The sequence below is a fragment of the Eschscholzia californica genome, unplaced genomic scaffold, assembly GCF_041429995.1.
Source record: "Eschscholzia californica isolate CP2 unplaced genomic scaffold, dmEscCali1.0.p SCAF_2, whole genome shotgun sequence".
Classification (NCBI taxonomy): Eukaryota; Viridiplantae; Streptophyta; class Magnoliopsida; order Ranunculales; family Papaveraceae; genus Eschscholzia; species Eschscholzia californica.
The window spans coordinates 10,728,397-10,751,722 of NW_028238309.1; the positions used below are offsets into that span (position 1 = coordinate 10,728,397).

General features: G+C 35.1%; 1 protein-coding gene across 1 annotated transcript; it reads right to left on the bottom strand.

Annotated features, from left to right (window-relative positions):
- Positions 1–76: 76 nt before the first annotated feature.
- LOC147556155 (Threonyl-tRNA synthetase) lies at positions 77–16,292 on the bottom strand. The gene is made up of 20 exons (XM_086663926.1): positions 15,817–16,292; positions 15,476–15,713; positions 15,332–15,391; positions 11,426–11,515; positions 10,896–10,970; positions 10,648–10,776; positions 10,457–10,546; positions 9,217–9,305; positions 9,038–9,134; positions 8,868–8,954; positions 6,086–6,170; positions 4,982–5,076; positions 3,963–3,995; positions 3,789–3,875; positions 2,979–3,071; positions 1,971–2,063; positions 1,615–1,836; positions 959–1,030; positions 663–734; positions 77–430 (listed from the first exon to the last, which is right to left on the bottom strand). The coding sequence occupies exons 1-20, from the start codon at positions 16,119–16,121 to the stop codon at positions 335–337; spliced, it is 2,208 nt and encodes a 735-aa protein (XP_086520052.1). The 5' UTR covers positions 16,122–16,292; the 3' UTR covers positions 77–334.
- Positions 16,293–23,326: the final 7,034 nt, after the last annotated feature.

Consider the following 23,326-nt stretch of genomic DNA (forward strand, 5'->3'; position numbering starts at 1 on the left):
TTGTCGACAAAAATTGCGAAAGTTACAAGACAGGTGGAAAAAAAAATCACGCCGACAACCAGCTTAGTAGAATACAGAAATGAAAGATGAAGTCTATTACGGTACGTTAGTGCCCTTGTTTCCAAGTAAAAAAAAAAACAGGAAGAAGAGGATAAAAGCTACAAAATGTGAATGAAAAATGAGTACTACTAGCAATCAATCACCAAAATAAATCCTTTCCATCGTTGGCAAGGTTGTTTTCACCATCTACATGGAACACTCTTGCTTTCTTGTCCATCAGTTTCAAATCAGCCTATGTTTCTACCGTCTGAAGGTCTTGATATATAAGGTAGTTTTAACGGAAAGCTGCTGCTTCTTCTTTAAAGAAAGTGAGTAGGTCCTCCATGCTCTTTCCTGAGACGTCTCCTTTGTCTCTAACCCTCACGCTTACCTGCAAATCCGTCGAGAATTAAAAACTAACATCCAAATGGTTTAATTACATCGAAGTTTTAGTTCGATTTGATCTTTCTATATTTGTTTTGATTCTTTTCTTTGTGGATACCGGTTTCGCTAATTCGAGATATATGGTTTATATCGAAAACAAAGTAATAATAAGAGAGATAGAACAACACATTCAGGTATAGTGCTTAAAGAAGAAAATTAAGAGGAAGAGAAGCAAAAACCTGTCCACTTTTTGCTTCTTCCTCGCCGACCACCAATATATAATTGTACTGCGCCAGTTGAGCTTCTCGAACCTACACATAAACCCCAACAGAGAATTGCATTAGTTGCAGAAAATATGAAATGTTTACCATTAAGACTGTGGCTGCGTAAGTCCTTTTGGCCGCTCCCCCAGCTTAATCTAGGGTTAAACAACACGGAGCACAGGAAGGAAATTTTCTCTATATGCCTCGTGCTTTCAAATTTCCTTTTTTGAGACTGACAAAATGCAAATTGATGTGGGCAACGTGAGATGTACCTTTTTCTGGATTTTCCTGTCTGTGATGTCAACATCAACATAAAAACCGGCTTTGTGAATCTGATCTTGTACCTACAAAAACAATTGGGGATACCACATTGTATCAGAACATTCTTCTTTGTCGACCAGAATACAAATTGATAATATTTTTCATTGTATGAAATAAAGAATAGTCAGAAATGTGTTAAAACATTTCGATGTAGAAAGTTGTAAGAATGAAACAATATCGAAAAAGAATAGATGTCGTTATCCTCCACTTGTTCCCCGGGTATAGCAGTTCCTATTTAAGTGCTAGAGAGAAAAATTATATCAAGTTGAATTTGTTTCACCCTTTCTCGTACTGAAACCTCTCTGTCACAATATAAAGAGGTTGCTAGTGACTACCCAATAACTTGTTATTTGGCCGGACAAGGACACAATTTTGGTTCATCAGAACAGTTTGTTTGAAATCAGACCAAAAGTTCGGTCCGAATTTTGGACCTCAGTTCTGGTTCTTTGTCAAGGTTATGCAAACCAGTGTGAATCAATGTCAACACAGAGGAATGCCTTCCAACCGTATGGACAAGATGATACACACTGACAGCTTACTTAACTACTTGGGAAATTGATAGTTAAGATATGGAAAAGGTGAAATCCTATTAAGTGAGTCTACTTACTGTTAGCGCATATGCTTGTGATTTTTCTGACACAGGGCACACAATAGCTTGTCGTGGACTTAGCCAGAAAGGCCACTTCCCTTTGTAATGTTCCAAAAGTATAGCAAGCATTCGCTCGACAGATCCTAAGATGGCCCTGTGTATCATAACAGGTTTCTCCCTCTTAGCTTCATCCTCTGCCGAATAAGACAAGTTGAAGCGAGACGGTAGTTGAAAGTCCAGCTGCAAAATTAAAAAAATTTGTCAATTAAATCATGAACAGATCTCATGCAAAAGATGACGTATACATGAAGAGGGAAGAAAGAAGGAAAAAAGAAAGAGAAGCAGAAAAAATCCAACTGGGCTATATGTAGCACCTGTAGTGTTGCACACTGAAACTTCCTTTTCAAAGCATCGAACACGCTAATATCTATCTTAGGTCCATAAAATGCACCATCTCCCTCGTTTATCTGCAAAATATATCTACGTCAGCAGTCATAAAACAACCATTTCTAGAAGAAAAACGAAGTGAAATGTGTTTAAGAACGGAAGTTCCCCAATCCGCATGACAATGAACTATTTTCTTGAAAAACAAAACTATAGAGCAACTACATGAGGTACATTAATTACGTAACATGGCAATCAGGTAATGTTTTATGGTACTTCAGTTCCATTACTTATAGATATACAAGGGAAGAAAGCTATCTATCATCAATATTAGACACCTCTCTAAAAATCACAGTAGACAAAATTTTCTTGTCTTAGTAATTTGTTCTTTCATCTGTACTTGTAGTCTTTCAATTTGGGATACAGTGTCAGATGTTATTGACCTATGGCAGTATTTATGAACCTAACACCATAATGTACAATTACACGCAAAATGTACATATAAAACACCATATGGTATTCACTGGCGTAGGGCGAGTATCCAAAAGGTATCATTATAACCGGGTATGAGTCAGTATAATTAAAAAAAAAAAAAAAAAAACTAATACCCATGTTGTACAGGAAAAGATATCTACAGATATAAGAGAACGATGTTTAGGCATGGTCTGATGGAAAACCGCGTCTTTGAGGTACAAATCTACGTCACTAACTTTCGTAATAATAGGCAGCATGCATAGCAAAAATTAAACAAATGAAAGTGAATAAGACAACTTTCACTATAATTGCTTCATTACATGGAGTAAGACTCATTTGGTGTTGAAGGGTGATGTATACATTAAAAAATCCAAGAAAGAAAAAAAAACGAACTAAAGAAACTAAACAAGGTAACAACATGTCAACAAGGCGGGACGCAAAAGCGTGCACCTCGACCTCCTTAAACATTGGTGAGATCAAGGGTTCGAGGCACACGCTGAACAATTCAGAAAAAAAATGCTCACCTGCCATGGCCTCCCAAACTCATTTAATGCTTCAGAGAGATCAGCTTCAGCTTTATCCCATGTTTCTATGTCTCCAAGGTATTTCTCGGGTCTCTACATGGAAACAATGATATGAAACTAGCTTCTCCATTTTAAGCCATAAACATGAAACATTCTACGAACCAAATTTCCAGTCACATGCTAGGCACACGTGAAAAACAATTTGAATACTTAGCAGATAAATAAGTCAAAATCCAACATAAGCCATAAAAAGAAATTAGATTACTTCCAATTTCCAAAAATTGGGTGTACAAATGAAGTTCACGTTTAAACCATAAAGAGACAAGTTTTGAACAAATGTACAGTGACTGATGTGTATGTAAGAATGTCTTCACACAAAGAACGGGCTATTGGACAGTTCTAGCAATCCTAAGTAAACTCATGTAACATAATAGGCAAACACATTACACACATATAAAGAGAATTAGTATCGAACTTCAGAAATCATGACTAACCATATCTGATGGCATATGGTCACAGTAAGTAGAGTTCATAAATATTCTCAATACTAGAGAACGTGGTATTGCGGTAAGAAAAGACACTCCATGCCGTATCATATTCATCGGGAGGAAGGCTTATCATGGAGTTCAGCTATAATGTATGATGCACTTGAAATGGATTATATCAGATGCCAAGTTGTTACAATATTAATATAAACATGGATCCTGACATTACATGATCTAGCTTATTAGCATCAAATGTGTGGCATCTAGTACCAAGTCCAAAGCATCTAGACATTAACAGTGAAAAAGAACTACAACATAATCATACCGTTGACAGCTCCAGCTCAAACGTAAAGCCAAATACGTCATATGCATATTTTATAAATTCCAAAACACTCTTAACTTCATCTTTTATCTGAAAATATTAGAATTCAAATAGTCAGATCAAGCATACTAAGTAAATTAACTCGTCATTGCTAATTATCAGTAAATTTGAGCTCACCTGAGACTCCCTACAGAAAATATGAGCATCGTCCTGAAAAAAGATATGGACTAAATTATCTCAAAACGTCTATCTGAATGTACAACATAGAATATGGATCACCAAAAGATAAAACGTAACTATAAAGGCATGAACTATAATTAGGTTGTGGGTTCAGAGCCATTTAGCTTCAAATGTCGTCCAAAGATTATAAGGTAGTATGGTAAATATATTGGATATTGGGTAGTCACTTAGTCAGAGTCTTTAGGAAAACAAGTGGTTTTAAAAACTCTTAGCTTTTAACAACTAATAAAAATAAAATTTTCTTGCTGATCTCTTTCCTATAAGATTTAAATAATCTGTTGAGGGTTATATTAAATATTGGATGCTCGTAAAACATATAGCGCCCAAGATATCAAGGGGAATTGGTCAGTGGCACATCATCTACCATCCTCCATATCTTATCACCTGCCATCTATTATCAGAACATCACAAACTTCACAACAAAAAAACCACATTTCAAAACTTTCATAGTCGAAGACAAACAAATATTTTCTAAGAAAAACATAGCTGGTGATGAAGATTGTGCACTCAATTAAGTGAAGGGCCGACCAATTCTGATGAGGATATGCTAGAAATGAGCTACCAAACATAATGAATTTGATATGATTTAAGCAGCCACTAATAACAATTGCTTTAGTCAACATCCACATGTTCAAAACCCAGGTTCTGGCTCATAATTATGGGTTGCACTTGCACCGCCATTACTGGAAGCTCTATCCTCCCTGCCGTACCATATTCTGAATCTCACTTACTGGTTTTGCTACTCCCTAAAATCCAGCACTCCAGAATATTTGTACCCAAAATATATCATCCATTACCTTACTTTTGGGAAAAGAAAGTACCTACAGAATTAAGTAACTGAGTGGCTATTCCACAAGATACGCTTGCCACCAAGTCAAATGATTAAGATTTGAAGTCGTTCATATAGTATGAAGTAACACTGCACATATCAGGTAAGACATTGAACCAAAAGATACCTGCTGGAATCTCCTGACACGTGTCAAGCCAGTAAGTGCCCCACTAGCTTCATTCCGATGCAATACACCAAAATCAGCAATCCGAAGAGGTAACTCTGAAATATCACCGCAGACAGTAAATATACAAATAGCAGAAATAAGACAACTAAGAAGTAGAGAAAACTGGAACAATGAACGATGGAGAAAAAGGGCAAAAGAGCTTGCACAATGGAGAAATTCTAGAAAAAAACAAAAAGTCATGAGCACTTGAAAGATTGTGCATTAGCCATTGTAAGAAATTAACCCTCTAGTTAAACGAGGTGCTTTAATAAAGTATTAGCCACATAGAGTAGTCAACCCCGGCACATTCCGGAAGATTTGCAGTGCTTGCACTTTTCCACTTGCATATTGAATAATTTTTCAGCAAACAAGTAGAAGCATTGGCCAAGACTTTTTAGAACACAACCAAGTAGAAAATGTAGGAAACCTATATAAATAATCATTCAGAAAAAAATTAGGGCACCTTCTAGCAACGAAACCAGATATTGGTTCAGAGCAAGCAAAGTTTGGGGGCTTGGGACAAACTAGAGTTCTGGTGATGTAGTATAAATAGTGGATGCCAATCAAACTTAGACATCTAAAAGTTAATAAATTAATCTCCACAAGAATGGTCTCCTGATTCAAGTCTAACTAAACTAAATATAAAAAGGTTATTGAAGCAAATAAATTCTAACTAAACTAGAACATCAGTTGAGGGAAATGAAACTGGTGGATCGGGTTTCTAGCATGCTTCAGCTTATTAACTAGCCCTTGGACTTATTAATTTTTTTTAATTATATACATTCCAATGTGATGCGCCTATTCAAGAATTAGAATCAAATTTCTCAGAGGCCAACGAAGAGTAGAAGAGGACATGACACAACAATTGTTGATTGACTCTCTTTCCATGTAAATTTATTAGAGGTGAACCACTATTATGGCTGAAATACCTAGCAGCTTATGCTTCATATTCTTAACGCACTCCATACTATAGAACTTCATTACTTGAAGTCAGCTCTAAGCATAAAACATGTGACAAGTTCTCCAATATTTCTAGTGCAAAAAAGCTTAGGAACAAAACTCCACCTCTGTACGAACGAACTCTATGGTCAAACATCAAACAATGCCCAGGGCAATTCATTGGCTTCAGTCCGAACTCCTGTTTTTCAATCTGTGAAGAAAAAAATAATTATTCAAAACTCAACGGAGATAAAGAAAACTCGCTTTGTGTATCCATGGGGATAACCAAAGGAAACGCCTAACATGAAATGTAATTGTCTCAATTTTGCAAGTCTATTTGATATAGCAGGAACCCTTGGACCTTTTTTTAGTAAGGAATACTTGGACCTTGCAACTGGTAGTATACGTTTTTGAGATATATGGTGAATTGGCAATCTAAGTAGTACGACTCGGACTTGGACTCGGCTCGGCCAAGATCCGAGTCCGAGTCAGGGGGCGAGTCAGCCGAGTCACTCGGCCGAGTCAGCCAGAGTCGATCTCATTGCTTCCCATAAGTAGTTACTAATGTATGTATTCCATATAATATGATTAATACGGCAATTCAAAATGTAATCATGTTCAAACTTCAAAACTGAAAATTAACAACTAATCTGCAACTTTCTAAAACTATGTTTTGGTAGTTTAAATATTTTATTCAGAAAATCCTTTGGTATATTTTGAATACTTACTACTAATAATTTTTTTTTTTATGTTTAAAAAAACTTTTGGTATTCTAAAGATTTTAAATACTTACTACTAAATTGCAACTTTCTATAACTATGTTTTGGTATATTTCTAGAAAATCTTTTGCTATTCCAAAGGTTTAAATACTTACTACTAATAAACTTTGTAATTGCAACTTACTACTAATAATCTTTTGAAAGAAACGGAAAATTTTGGTATTTCTAGAATATTTTCAAAAACAGAATTAATATGTGACAAATAAAGGGAAAAAAATTGGCATATACTAGTAACGACCCGAGTCAGATCCGAGTCAGGACTCGGCTCGGTGTATGTCCGAGCCGAGTCCCGAGTCACTCGGCTGACTCGGCCGAGTCGTACTGCATAGTTGGCAATGCTGCAGGATAATCCCTGTGCTCAGAACAGATGCTTGCAGCATCAGACTACAGTACGGTGGGAGACATGTCACGCTACTCGCTTGAGGTTACTCATAGCTGCTGTTCCAAATTTCACTACATTCGTTTTTAGTAAGCCAACACGCATGCACTTGTCGATACTCCCTAAGTGTGAGAGGATAAGGAATCAGTCCCACATCTATTTATCTCTTGCTCAATTACCATCAGGGTTTGTCAGCTATTCTTATCTAGCATTGGAGTTTCGTGGGCAATCCCTTGTTCAATCTTAAACTTGTTGCTAGCTTGGGGTGGGATCAAAGGTAACAAACAAAAAAAGAAAATCCTAAACATGATTCCTAAAGCCACCATTTGGGCTACATGGAAATGTAGAAATGAAGCCATCTTTTCTGACAAAAGTGTCTCGAGTGAGCAAATCTTCTTCTCGGCTAAATGCCTCATTTTCCATTGGAGTAGAAATCTTGCTTGGGCTAGGCTAAAATCCTTTACGGATCTAGTGGAGAATTGGGAAACTTTAATGTATTTCTTGTAATTTTTCTTTCTGCTTTAGCCCCTAGGAGCTTTTGTAAATTCTGATCTTTTCTTTCTTAACTACTAAATCAAATTATTCAAAAAGAAAAAAAACGTGTCAGAGGATGATACTAGATTACTAGTAAGAGATATATAAGCATATGTCGGGATCAAGGAATGAAATTTCGATTTCGATGGAAATTTCGGTCGGTCCAAAAGTGGACACGTTTCGTGGAAACGTTTCGGTCTGTGTGGAAATTTTACAAATTTGCGGAATAATAAAACAGTTCTAAAACAATTAGTTTAGGGGATAAATTGAGTTATTTAACTCTATTAGAACTAAAACAGTTAAGTTAAGTGTTTATCTGCAATTAAATAGTTAGTTTAGGGGGTACATTGAATTATTTATTAGATGTAAACCTAAAACAGTTAGTTTAGGGTCCAATCTGCTATAATAGTAATAGTTAGGGGGCTAACCAGAAATAAAATATAACATACTTGTTTTGTAGTAAAAATTATTTTCCCCTTAAATACAACCCTTAGTCCCTATTTCTAAGACTTCTCGACCGAAACCGACTGTTCCCTCTTCCTCTCTCTCTCTCTAAAATCGAAATCTGAAGTTAAAGATCACCTAAAGAAGAGAAGAATATCTTGAAGAACAAAAGATTCGAGAAGAAGTAGTCAAGAAAGATGAAACAAATTAACAAAAAGGTAGAAGATAAACGACTAAGGTATTATATGAGTTATGATTATAGAATCTTTCGAAACCCTAAACCTAAATCTCTGTTTCGAAATTTCGTATCAGATTTCAGTGGAAATTTCGTTTCGGTGATGTGAATTTAGGACATGTTTCGGTCATTTCGACCGAAATATGTCGACATTTTATTCCTTGGTCGGGATACTTCAAATAACATATTTCAGATATACAAAGGTGGTCCATTTTGATTATTGCCTCTACTCTCTTCTATTTCTCAACAATCCTTTTATGTGTTCTTACTTCAACACTGTCCCTTAGACTCTCTAACTATGATTAATTTGTGATCAGAATGCAAGATACTAGACATGTTGGCATTTGTCTAACGATTCTACCTATGTTTCATGCTAATCTTAGGCAACAAGAGTTCAACATCAGGTATTCCCAAGTTCAGGATCTTCTGCCTTAATATGAGGTAGCATGTTATAGTGAACATAATCTTGGATAAGTGGACAGCTGGGACGGATAACAGCCCTTAAACCAAGATAGTGTGGCAGTTAGAAAATCTAACCTCGAATACAAACATATTTTCCTTGTAGTTTGCAGCATGGCCAGAAGTTTCCCAGAGTTGCATATTGTACATGTTTGGTGTCAAGACCTGCCAAAGAAAACTAATATGAGCATCCAACCATTTAACACCTCAAGATTGGATAGGTTGATAACTGCAATTAGAATTTGAACCTCTTCATAACCCCTCTCCCTATATTGAGTCTTTATAAACTCCATCAACTTGTTGTATATCCGAGCTCCGTATGGCAAGAAAAACCAACTTCCTGGGCTGAAATTACAGCGAGAACAATCATGGAAATTCATATCTACGTGACAAAGCTTAGTACACTAAGAATCTGTCACTCTTATACCTTAGTGGATGACAAAAGAAGAGCTCTTGTTTTGCGCCCAATAGTCTATGATCGTATTTCTTTGCTTCCTCGAGTTGTGTAAGGTACTCCTGCATCAAAATTATAGTTGAAAAGCTCACTCGATAATTTGGACCTCCAGTAGCAGTACATCAATACGTATTGCTTAAAGTACAAACAAATTTAACACAAAAAAATAATTATTCCCGCAATTGCCCTTAAGAAATACAAATAACAAACATGCCTAGAAATTTTTAATTACTAAAGAAATACAAACAACAAACATGAATACAAAATTTTCAATATCAAAACATATTGACGACGAAGTTGAACTTGGATACAAGGTCTAGTCGGACAACCAAGGAGCAACAACTGGGAGATAGGTTGGTTGTACTTGGCACTACTCTGACAAAATATATTTATCACAAAATTAAATATAGTTACATATGCACAAAATTGCATTTTGCCGTGCTAGTTCACAAAAAGATCTTAATTTTGCACAATAAGAGTTAAGAAAAAAAATTAATTAGTAATAACGGAGTAAACCACAATTAGTCCACCTAGGGCTATTATATGAATCAGACTCATTCACAGTATCACATATAAATAGCATATCTTGCAAAATTAGACTTTTAATAAAAAAAAATTATTTTATTATATGATGTCAATCGGAACCATTAGAAAAGAAAGGATATGTTTTAAGTTCTTAAGAGACGAATAACATACGTTATATAACGTGTAACATGCATTACTTGCCAACTAAAGATTTCCATACTCGATCCTCTAACTAGCAAATTAGTCATTTTCGAAAACACTTGCATCTTTCCACCAGACGGGTCGGCCAAATACCGATTTGCAAGAATTTTGGGACAAGTCCCGATTAAATATTTGACTTAAATGCTTAGCATAATAGAATAATTACGATGATATTTGCAGGATATCACGATCAGAGCACAACAGTGATAAACTATACACAATGCACCAAATAATTATATCATCTTCTTTCTATCTGTAAAAAAGATGAACCTATAAAATAAAATCCTCTTATAGTATAGATGACTGACCAGCTATAGCTAATGTCTGACGAGAAAACCAATCAACCCTAAGTTGATACACAAATTTAAGATGTTATCATGTTATTAGAGCCTTAGAGGTAAACAGGAGCAGAATGAATAGACACAAATAAAGCTCATTATCGTGAATCACTATCATTCACTAAAACATGCCAATAGAAAAATGGTACCTTCAGACGCTTGGAATCTGGATAAGATATCCCGTATACTCTCTGCAAGCTTTCACGCTCCTTTTTCCCTCTCCAGTAAGCTGATGAAGCCTAAAATCCAAGCTTCTCATTAACTTTTAAGTGGTATTAAGTTTTTAACCAAGTTAGCTTGTGCTCATGTCATATTGTTTTGTGAAGTTGTAATCCATTACCTTTAAACAGGCAATTGCTTTGACAAAAGATGTGTTTGGTATATGGGGTCCACGACACAAATCAACCAAGGGGCCACATCTATAAACAGTGATCGTCTTATCTTCTGGTAATTCATTAATGATTTCAACCTGCACAAGATAGTTGATTCTTTAATATGCGTAGAGGTTATGAAAATGTGAAGTATCATGTAAGGGAAAAACTGCTCAGATGATGAGTGATTTGTAAGTACATCATGACGGGAACTTACCTTAAAATTATTTTCCGAGAACATTTCAAGAGCCTGTTGTCTTGACACTTCAATTCGTTCAAACGGTTGTTTCTCCTGCAATGACAAATAATATGCTTGACAATTGAGCTATTAGAAGCAACTCTACTATAGTATGAAAATTGTGGTTCTAAACCCATTGCTCACCAGAAATATACATAAGAGCAAAGTTATCATCAGTACTTCCCGTAGCACGGTTCACAAATTTTTTAACGCGAATTCTGATGGCAAACATGTTACTAGAGCAATAAACACTAAAAAATATTCATATTATGTTCATAATTCCGTACCGACAAGGTCCAATCTGTAGAGTCCAAAACAGCATAGGAGAATGTAGTAGTGCAGGTTCAGAATTATATATATTTACATGCTATAATGACATTTTTGAGTTTCAAAAATTTGCTCTTAGAGCTTAAGCATTTGGACTATTTGATCAATACAAACCAAACTCCTGCACTGATTACCCCTAAAGCTTGCATGATATACAAGAGAAATTGCGAATAGCAACTTACCGCGACAGCTTTTAGAGCCGCCGACTCAATTTTTTTGAAGTGGTCCTCATTTAATCCCAACTCGCCATAAAATGCATCATAATAGAAACCCTGAACAAGAAGAGTGTAAAACATTCCATAAGATTTTTGCTCAACTGGTTGTCTACAAGTTATATCAAATGTCCATCAAGCAAAACAACCAATACAAACTAAACAGTAAAGACAACAGGGGTGCAATAGCACATTGATACTGTTAAGTAATGATTTTATCAGCACTTCATTTATACATTAATATAAGAATGATAGAAATAAAACATCCCAAAACTGAAGCACCAGAATTTGGTCCGCTCCCTTAAAAAATAATAGTTTATACAATATTACATTTATTAATCAAACCTTACGTATAACAAAATAATTACATAGATATTACCATATACAAACTAAACTCAATCAAGACATTTGCACATGCTTTCCGCAGTTCTGCCATATTCCTGACGAAGCTCCTAATAAAGCCTATCATTTAGTACAAATGGAGTAAAAGCACACAAAAAGGCAGAACTCTTATCGTACATCCAGTTTACACAACCAATATCCTCACCAATTAGGATATCTGTATTCCTCAGAAGAATCCATATCAGCAGATATACCCGATTGAGTAATTCTAAAACACAAGTCTCCATAGTTCTCTATCACCAATGCTGGTTTGCATTCCAACATTTTTTTTTTGAAACTTTGAATGAATATATTAAAGGAAAAAACTATGTACAAGGGTTATGGGAGGGCGTTGGAACGTCTCACGACATCCAAGCCTCCCAATCAAGGAATAAAATGTCGACATATTTCGGTCGAAATGACCGAAACATGTCCTAAATTCACATCACCGAAACGAAATTTCCACCAAAATCTGACACGAAATTTCGAAACAGAGATTTAGGTTTATGGTTTCGAAAGATTCTAAAATCATAACTCATATAATACCTTAGTCGTTTATCTTCTACCTTTCTGTTAATTTGTTCCATCTTTCTTGACTACTTCTCAAATCTTGTGTTCTTCAAGAGATTCTTCTCTTCTTTAGGTGATCTTTAACTTCAGATTCCGATTCGAGAGAGAGAGAGGAAGAGGGACCAGTCGGTTTCGGCTGAGAAGTCTTAGAAATAGGGATTAAGGGTTGTATTTAAGGGAAAAACAATTTTTACTACAAAACAAGAATGTTCTGTTTTATTTCTGGTTAGCCCCCTAACTATTACTATTATAGCAGATTGGACCCCTAAACTAAGTGTTTTAGGTTTACATCTGATAAATAATTCAATGTACCCCCTAAACTAACTGTTTAATTGCAGATAAACACCTAACTTAACTGTTTTAGGTCGCGTTTGGTTTAGCTTAAAAGCTGTGGAAAAGCCGCTTTTCACTTATTTTTAAGTGCTTTTACATTTTGTCATGTTTGGCAAAATAATTTTCAGCTTTTTAAAAGCTCTAAAAGCACTTTATTAGCCAAAAAGCAGAAGCCACAATTTGTGGCTTCTGCATTTAGCTTTTTCGGGAAGCATTCCCGGGGTTGAGGTTGGCCCCACACGTCCTGTGTTCGAACCCATTCTCCCTCTAATTTGTTTGAAAAGGTCCCTTCACATTTTTTCTCTGCTTAGGTTCAAAATGCAAAATGTCACTTCCTACCCTCTTTCTCTACATCTCTCTAGACTTCTTTTTTCTCTCACTAAAACTCTTTATTTTCATTGTCTAGAAGACTGAAAACTTTTAAAGAGGCATTGTTCTTTTCATCATTACTCTAAAGTCTAATCATTATTTCTCCTTTATACTTGTAGGTTAAATTTCATAGTATACAACAGTATTTGTCTTTTTCTAATTCTTTTAATTATGTAGACTATTTTTTAAATAGTATTTTATATAGGGTCCTTCTACCATATGCAAAGAGGAATGAGGTAAATTGAATAGTGATGTTTTTAAACAAACTGAATAGGGCATTTAACTTTTTGAATTTCAATATTGGTTCCCCAACCTAATCAAAATTTAATTAGTATGTATAACTCAAATTTTGATTCCATTTTTCTAACTATAAATTGTTTGTTCGAAATATAATATTTAAATTTAAAATTTGATCTAATTTTCAAGAGCTGGATTTTTAAAAAGATTTGATTTTTTTTACAAAAAGACAAATGCCAACTCTATGGGGTTCGTTGCGATAATCCGTGACTGTAACTCCAAAACAAAGATTCACTTTTTTTTATTGTTGGATATGTTAATGTAACATAACATAATAAAAAAATTAGAAACTAGAAAATTAATCTAAGAATTAAGGTATCTCACACCTGTGATCATTATTTTTTTTTTTTTTTTTGATAATATGTATTTTCATTATTTATTTAGTTCAATATATCATTGGTTGGGTAAAACTACATTCAGCTTATTGTTACCAAATGTATTTAACTAGTTTTACGTATGAAAAAGCACTTTCCACATATATTACCAAACAACTAAAATTAATTTTTTTAAGCGCTTCAAATAAAGCGCTCATATAGATGCAGCTGTGGAAAATTTAAGCTTTCCCAAATGAGGCCTTAGTACTAATAGAGTTAAATAACTCAATTTATCCCCTAAACTAATTGTTTTATTGCAGATTAATACCGAACTTAATTGTTTTAGAACTGTTTTATCATTCCGCAAATTTGTAAAATTTCCACACGGACCGAAACGTTTCCACGAAACATGTCCACTTTTGGACCGACCGAAATTTCCATCGAAACCGAAATTTCATTCCTTGTTCCCAATTAATTACTACATCAAGGAAAGTTACATCTTTGTATTTGTCAAGTTTCCTAACCCAAGAAAATAGAGTTCCTTTAACATCTTCAATATCCACATTGGTAGCTAGATTCTTTTCCTTGAAGATTTTGTTGTTCCTGTCTCCCCAAATGTTCCAATAGATGGCAGCTGGCACACCTCTTTCTTATTCTTCCTTTTGTAGAGGCCATCCCATTGAGCAAGCATTGGTTAGCTGTGTTGGGGCAGCACCAACGGATTGAGATGGACTTGGAGAAAAACTTCCAGAGATGCGACTCTACAATGAAGGAAGAGATGGTCAAGCGTCTGCTCCTCCTCCTTGCAGAGAATGCATGATGTGGAAGCCTCTTCTCTTAAGGGCATCTGCAGTTGGTATTTTCCGAAGAAGCATAGCCCAAACGAAGAAACCAACTCTAGGGGGGAGCTCTTTTGACTAGACGATTTTTGAGACAGAGGACTCAAGAATCATAATATCCTGGTCCAGTCTCTAATAGCAGTTGAAAACTGTCAAAGGCTCCTTTTCCTCTGAAGCCAAACTTGGAGGATTTGTAGGAGTTTCCATTCCAACATTAAAACCATATCAACGTTTAACTCCCTCCTGACAAGATTTGTAAGAGATATCCTAGTGTTTCCCCGTCAAAGGAGTAATTCTCAATGTAAACATTATGAAGTTTTGATGCATTATTACTTACCCTTCTAACTAATATCCGCATGTCACCAAACTGCTTGAGATACTTCTATATTTCCATGTTTTTCCCAAAATTAATATAAAGCACGTATATAGCAAGTTTCCAATGATTCCTCAATAGTTAATGTTTATTCTTTTAACAAAACCATGCCACTTGAATTGAAAAAACTACTCTGATTTCTTGTTGAACTAAGCGACTATATTAGCTCTTTCTCATATATCACTTCCATGGCTGTGCCTACTAAGTTATACATTATACAAGAACTAAATACCAGGCTCGTATTTGACAGTTCTCATATATCACTTCCATGGTTGTGCCTACTAAGTGAGACAAGATAATTAAATATCACAGTGCGTGAAAACAAATATTACACGTTCCACTTCTTTCTTAATTTTTTTTAGTTTTCATATAAACAAAATGATAGAGTATAACAATTTACCTCTCCTCTGGTGGTACATGGCCCAATGCACAGCTTACATCCATACTCTCTCTCAAGAGCCTGCCAATCAAATTCAACCCAAACTATTTAGATAACAATTTCACCAAAACGAACCCTGTTACAAGAAAACAGATAAAAACCCACCTCCCCAAGAATGTGAGCACTAGAATGCCAGAACGTGTCACGACCTTCATCGGTATCGAATGTGAACAACTTAAGTTCACAATCACTTTCTAGTGGTCTATTCATGTCCCACAAAGTCCCATTTACTTGAGAAATCAAAGCATTTGAAGCTAAACTCTTTGCTATCTCCTTAGCAATATCAAAAGGTGTTGTTAACCATTTTTTCCCTTCTTTCACAACCCCATCCGGCAAAGTTATTCTACAAATTTTATAAAAACCCTAAATCAACATACTTTCAAAAGTTAAAAATAAAGGGTTTTAGTGAAATCACAAAATGGGTAGAGAAGAAATGGTGATCTTACTTAATTAATTCACCCCCAATACGTTGACGTTCTTCGATTTGCTGAGTTTTGATAGAATCAAATAGTTGAATCCGCTTTTGAGTGATAGATTCAAGATAAGCTTCATCTTTTGTGTAAGTTATAGGACTAGGGTTTTGTTTATTAGACTTTGATTTCGCATTGGAATCGACTGTTTCTACCATATCTGGTGAAATAGTAGAGATTAAGAATCTGGTTTTGGTGAAAGCTAACAGTCGAGAAGAAGAAGAAGAAGATAATCGGTTAGTGATGGACGAAGACAAAATCCGAGCTGCTCGAGAAAGCATGAAATGAGTGTTGAAGCGAAGAGGTTTATAAAGATTTTATATAGTAAGGGTATATTGACTCCTGGGAAGTTTTAAAGGCCTGCCTATAAGTGTTAAAGGCGCCTCCTTAACTGATTTGAGGGGAAATTTGTGACGGAAGGAGTCGTCTTTATTACTGTGAAAGGCGCCTATAAAACTTTCGTCGACTCTTTGAGTGGCCATCAATAGGATGTTGTATTAGAGCATCTCCAGTGGGATGCTCAAACTTTAACAATTAGAGTGTCACTTAGGATTTTTAGAGATTTTGCTAAAAATACCTTCTTCAATAGAACACTCTATTTGACAGTCCATGATGATGTGGGAGCATTTATTATAGAGACACTCAAGAGAAACACTCTAAAACAAGAGTGTGTCTTTGAGACTCTCTAAGTCACTTTAAAATTTAAACCAATAGAAACGTTTTCTTTTCAGCTACTTTTTCCCTATTCAATTTAAAGATCTCAAAAGGATACACAAAAATTTAGAGTGTCTTAATATTGACACTTAAGAAAGAGAATCTTTATTTGACACTTTACAATTAGACTTTTAGAGTGTTTGTTAGAGTGCCCCAATGGAGATGCTCTTAGTCTGATTTCGGAAGTTTTAAAAGCAATGTATTTTTCTGTTAAAAGCGATGTAAAATTTCAGCTTTGACTTGGTATATTAGTTCTCACCAATTATGGTTCAAGGCAACTGTCCTCAAAGTTGTTACAAAAACCAATTTTGAGGTTTTTCCACCCTCAATTCTATTTTTTTCTCTCTCCAAAAATCAGAAACCAAATCAAACTCTAGATTTCCCAAATTCAAATCCCTAAGCACTATATTCATCTCATCAAAATCAACAAGGTCATCGGTCGCGCAACCTGTGAAACAGGTTGACCACACTGATTTTGTGCACCAATCCATTTTGTGTTTTCTCTTCGAACTTGAAGTGCAAGAGTTATCATCTTTGTTCCAACCCACCATGGATGAAAGTAGTTACAGAAAAGTTGGTGAAATGTCAAAAGACTACAACAAGCCAATTTTTGGACTGGATTCTATCTCTAAAGAGGTATATGAGCATTCCCTAACACTTTAATACATGTTGATGGAGTATCCTTTGAAACGATAAAAAAAATAAACTTGAAATCGGTCTAGTATGATGATTTTTTAATAAAACCCGGTTGCACCAAATCGATTCCAGCATGTGATAGCAGGGCATGGTTTCCTAGAGTTCGAATCGGTGGTCTCGCACCGACTCGGTTCAAAGAGATCGATGCTCTGCCACCGGTTCCAACTCACCAATGTATGTTGTTTTACCATGCTGGAATCCTTGGTCCTGTACTGATCAGTTTGCAGGAATCTCCACGTGCCCACCAATTCCCACTCCAGGAAAGATTACGAATCTTAGAGTTGGAATCGATGGATGTGTCTTGTTTCATTCTTAGAGTATCAGTATGGTGGTACAGGCGTCATGTAAAAAGATTGTCATTGCCTCATCGATCTAAGTTTGATTCTGTTTTCCTGTGTTTCCCTTTAGAATTTGGTTATTGCTCTTGTTTCTCCATTCCTGACCCGAAACTATAGCGAACTTGGGATTTTGGAGGTTTGAAAACCCAATAAAGGTGGCAGGCACGATGCAATCGAAAGTACAGAATCATCTTTTGATTATAGCGAAGCTTGTGAAAATCCTAAAAGCACAACACAAATTGTCCCATTATGCAACTACTCTTAAGGTTCTTCCAGTTTTGACAATCCTAATAATTAAGTTTTTAAACGAATAAACAAGATATACAAGAAATGGGTTCCAATTAAGGGTCACTTACCATTGATGTTAGTGAGTATTTTTTAACTCAACAAGTAATCGAAACAAGAGATTAGCTTTGAATGGGCAAAGAAAATTGTAAGAGTTCACTTCGCTCACTTAGCATTGATGTTAGTGAGTATTTTCGAACTCAACACGTAATCAAAACAAGAGATTACCTACTTGAATGGGGAAAGTAAATTTGAAGAATCTACTTCAATGTGATAGTGATTTATATGTCCGCACCTAAGATAGGTGGTAAAAAATCTCAAGTAGTGCTACAATGTGAAAGAAGTATTCAAGAAAAAAAAACGAGTAAACACAAATGTAATTGTCTTTTCAAGGTCAAAGGAATACCGATGGACAGTGGACAGTGACAAGAGAAAGGTAGAAGTGGTGTTTAGGGTTCATAATCATGAACTTGCCAAAACTTTAATTGGTCATGCATATGCGTATTGGTTGAAATCCGAATAACAGTTTGTTGTTGAAGAACTACTCAAGATTATTACGAAACCCTAACAGTTTCTTTCTCAGATACGTGGGAGATTTAATGCCAACACCTCGAAAATGCACACCATACAACTGATGCAGTTGTTGTGAGACCACAACTATGTTGGAAACAATTACTTGAGATTGTTGGGATGACTTTGACTATAAAACCATTCATTTTGACCTTGCTTTTTATGCATGGGGAAGTCGAACATTTACGCACTTTAGTATTGGATTTTTGACAACATTATTTCCTCCAAACTCTACGTCAAAGGTGCTTTTACTGATCGTGCGCAAGAAATAATCAATGGGATATGTGAATTTTTCTCACAAGTCGATCGTTGACTATGTGATTTCCATGTTGAAAAGCGTGTGCTTAGAAGATGTAAATGCAAGTTTAAAGCTAAACCTTTTAGAAAAGTTGTGCCCATGGTTCAATCAATTAGAGATGTCGAGACAGACTTGACGTGTCTAGAAGATTTCGTGAATACGTGGGCAACGAGTCGTTCAGACGATGTTACGTGTATTCAGAGGATTTGCCTTTCAGATAGAGAAAACTTCGTGAAGACATGGACTCACCGTGTCATGCACTTGTACAATATCACAACGAATTGTCTGGAAGATACGCGCACAAACCTTAAAAGTGACTTAGGTACATTTGGGGGTAACTACATCACATGTTTCGAGTTTACACACATGATGATGGAGATAGATAGTAGAGATTAAAGTTTTACTCGAGACAAGTCGCAAACCGGTCAAGATGTGACACCAAATCAATGTTTTTAAGGAATGAAGAGGTTATGTCTCACATGATGTGTTTGCCTTGTTGGTGGAGGTTGAGCGGACCGAAATTTTTGAAATCAATGCAAGGTTATGCGGATGCGTGTATCAGCTAAAGTTCGGTCTTCCATTAACTCCTGAGATTGAAGTCCTAATAAGGCGTGGCGAGGTAAAATCTTTGTTACGTATTCACCCGTAGTTATCTAAGTTTTTTATAGGTTTCCACTCTTGAATGATATAACAATCGTCAAGAGATTGTGGAGTGAAGAAGATGAACTTATGATAGTAAGATATATAAGTGACTGCAAGAGATAAGGACAATATGCAAATTCTAATCTTTAAGAATTTTTTGATAATATTCAGAAAATACTTCATGTTGATGTTAATAAAAAACAGTTAAGAAATAAGATTATAAAGATGTTAATAAAGAACAATTAGCAAATAAGATTAGAAAGATGAAGAGAAACTTCCAAAGCAATTATAAGAAAGAAAAATCTTGTCTGAAGATGATAGAAAATGAAGGGTTTGATGTCGAACGCTTTTAAGTCATGTTGATTTTCATTATTAAGTTGACATAGTATGTCATCTTTGCTACGTGGTTTGGATTGCTTGTTCTAGATTTATATTTCCATCTTATGAATGTCATTTCTTTTTTAACCAATCAATTATTGAAGAAGTTTAGATAATAATCATTTTCCCACAAGCTGATTGATGACTATGCGATTTCTATGTTGAAAAGTGCGTGCTCAAAAGATGTAAAAAGAACTTTAAATCCAATCCTTTTAGAAAATTTATGTCCATGTTTCAATCAATTAGATATGGAGAGACAAATTTGAGTTATAATCGTGTCTTGGAAGATTTTGTAAATACTTGAGCGACGAGTCATTCAATCGATCTCACTTATGTTCGGAGGGCTTGGCTTTCGGATAGAGAAAGCTTAATGAAGACATAGACTAACTGTGTCATGCATTCAGGTAATACCACAACGAATTGTGTAGAAGATGCGTACGCAAAGCTTAAAAGAAACTCAGGTACATCTGAGGAGAACTACATCACATGTTTCAAGTTTATACACACGACGACGGGGATAGATCCTAGAGATTAAAACTTTTTCATGAAAAGTCGTAAACCGGTCAAAATGTGCCACCAAATCAAATTTTGTAAGGAACGTAGATGTTTTGTCTCCCATGGTGTGTTTGCCTTGTTGGTGGAGGTTGAGCGGACTGAAATTGTTGAAATTAATGCAAGGTTATATGGATTTGTGTATCGACCAAAGTATGTTCTTTGTTATACTCATGAGATGGAAACCCCAATAAGACGTGGTGAGGTAATATGTTTGTCACTTATTCACTCGCAGTTGCCTAAGTTTTTTTAATCTTCAAGAAACAAGGTCAGGCTGATAATTTTAATCCTCAAGAAACTTTTTGACAATATTCAGAAATCCCTTCATGTTGATGTTAATAAAGAGCGATTAACAAATAAGAGTATAGAGATGTTGATAAAAGAGTAATTACCAAATAAGATTAGAAAGAGGAAGTTTCAGAGCAATTCTAGAAAGGAAAATCCAGTCCAAGGTTACCAGATTCGCGGTACGTTTCGTTACACGGTACGAAAACGGGTATGCAATGCGCATATTACAGTGAATCTGGTACATGGTGGGGGGGGGGGGGTATACCTCTTCCGTACGCTAATTCGGTACATAATTCGCTTAATATAAAACTTCCGTTCATTACCTTAATAAGATATTCCAAAAAATATTTCTTAATTATAGACATAAATATTTTGAAAACTAATAAGGGATGAAACAACTAATTACTCAAAGTCTGATATCATTATAGTACTAAAAACATGAAGATAAAATCATAAAATAACAGTTACTTGGAAATTCAAAACCTAAAACTCAAAATCCAGAAACAATATAACTAAATTTTTTCTTTGCCTTTGTCTTTTGAGCTACTTGCAAACTTTGATATGAAATTTGGAATGCTTGAAGTGTTAGATGGCGTATTATCTTCTTCATTATCATCATGAACTTGATCATCTTCTACAGAACTCCAACGCATATCTTCTAGTTTGATAATCGAGTCATCTGGGCGTGTGTTTAGGATCAGTGTCCCACTTTTTATAAGGGTATTCCTTATAACCCTTAGTGAAACGTGATTGGAGAGGATATTGGAATGAATGTAAACTAATTTATCAACTCTTGTAGAATTCAACCTATTCTCTTTCACACTGTATAAATGAATATGTGTTCCAATTCCTTTCAGCACACAAGGTAGTAACTGGTTGAGCCAATACCTTAAAATAAAAATATCGACATTGTAAAACTATGAAAATAATAGTAGAGAAATAATAAATACTAATACATTATACTTTTTTAGCCACTTCAGTCAATTTTGGAGTTTCTGAACCATATGTGTACCACCAAGCAATTGCACTCATTGTTGTAGCATCAGTTTGGGCAGATAACATGGCATATATACCTTTTCTTAAGTGAAATCTCACAAATTCCTCACGCAATTCTTTTGATTCTTTAACACCTTCTGATATTCTATCAAATGCTTCCAAAACCTCCCATCATTACCTCCTTGTCTTGATTTGGAGATTTCTTGTTGTACCACCTGGGCAGGTGTTGCAAGATAGAGAGAATCATAATACCTTGGTGTTAATGCATATCCAAGATAATTCAATGGAATATTCATTTTTCCCACATCTTAAGCACAATACTTTTAATTTTAGGATATTTATCAGCATGTTATCTTTCACACATAATATCTTTTATTTCACCAAGCATATTGCTCATTCTTTCATAAATTTCACTCATTTTTTTGGCTTTCTCTATCACAAAACTTGATTATGAAATATATTGGTTTAGTAATGCTTGAAAAGAAATTTTTTTTTTGAAAGATCTCTAAATTTAAAACCTAAAAGCCTAGAAAAATATATTTTGGAGACACTTTCTTAATCATTTTTTTACTGTTATAACTACTTCTATAATTTTTCTTTGATTTCCAATGCAAGAATATTTTGTTTTTGGAAAGTCTTTCATGTAAAAATTTAGGACCCCTGAAGAATATAGATTGGAGATGGTTTCCTCGTGGTTGTTTACAATTGTAATTTATTAAAGTTAAAACTTGCCTACAAGAACAATTACTCTTTCTTTTTCCCATAAGACATCAACAGTCTGACTACTTTCTCTCTCTATCCCTCTCCCTCACTCTCTATGAAATAAACTAAACAAGAAAATGGAAAAACAAATACATGAAGAAAAAATAAAAAGTACTAAAAGGAAGAAGAAAAGATTTTTTTTCTTGCCTTCTTGTTATTTCTTAAAGTTTTTCTTCATCTTTATATTACTCTGCATATTTTTTTCTTGATCCATTCACCAAGAGTTCAACTTTCAGAAGATTTAGGAGGTTTCAACAAATCCAATCTAAGGTATGTCTTTGCTTCACTCTACTGTTCTTGATGAGAAGTAGTTCGCTAGATCTAGCGATCTGGTACAGGAATGCACACTAAAAGGGTATGTGCGATTCAGATCGCGATTCGTAGGGGGCTGCAACGAAATTGCTTGTTTTAGATTATATTTTTATCTTATAAATTTCATTTCTTTTTTAACCAATCAATTGTTGAAGATGTTTAGATAATAATCATTTTCTCACAGGTCGATCATTGACTATGCGATTTCCATGTTGAAAAGTGTGTGCTCTGAAGGTGTAAAAGGAACTTTAAAGCTAAATCTATTGTAAGTTTGTGCCCATGTTTCAATCAATTAGAGATGCGAACTTGTTGAAAAAGAAATGACATTTAGGTTACTACCACAATGAATTGTTGAAAAGTGTCATGCGTTTAGGTAATACCACAATGAATTGTGTAGAATATGCGTACGCAAAGCTTAAAAGAAACTTAGGTACATGTTAGGGGAATTACATCACATGTTTCAAATTTATAGACACGACGGCCGAGATAGATCCTAGAAATTAAAACTTTATTTCCGAAAAGTCGTAAACCGGTAAAAATGTGCCACCAAATCAAAGTTTGTATGGAACGTAGATGTTATGTCTCACATGGTGTGTTTGCCTTGTCGGCGGAGGTCGAGCGGACTGAAATTGTTGAAACAAGGTTATTTGGATTT

Coding starts and splice junctions, on each gene's coding strand:
- LOC147556155 (XM_086663926.1), bottom strand. CDS start 16,121: ATGCTTTCTCGAGCAGCTCGGATTTTGTCTTCGTCCATCACTAACCGA. Junction 15,714..15,816: donor ATTGGGGGTGAATTAATTAA/GTAAGATCACCA, acceptor TAAAATTTGTAG/AATAACTTTGCCGGATGGGG. Junction 5,077..6,085: donor TAGAGTTCGTTCGTACAGAG/GTGGAGTTTTGT, acceptor GTGATATTTCAG/AGTTACCTCTTCGGATTGCT.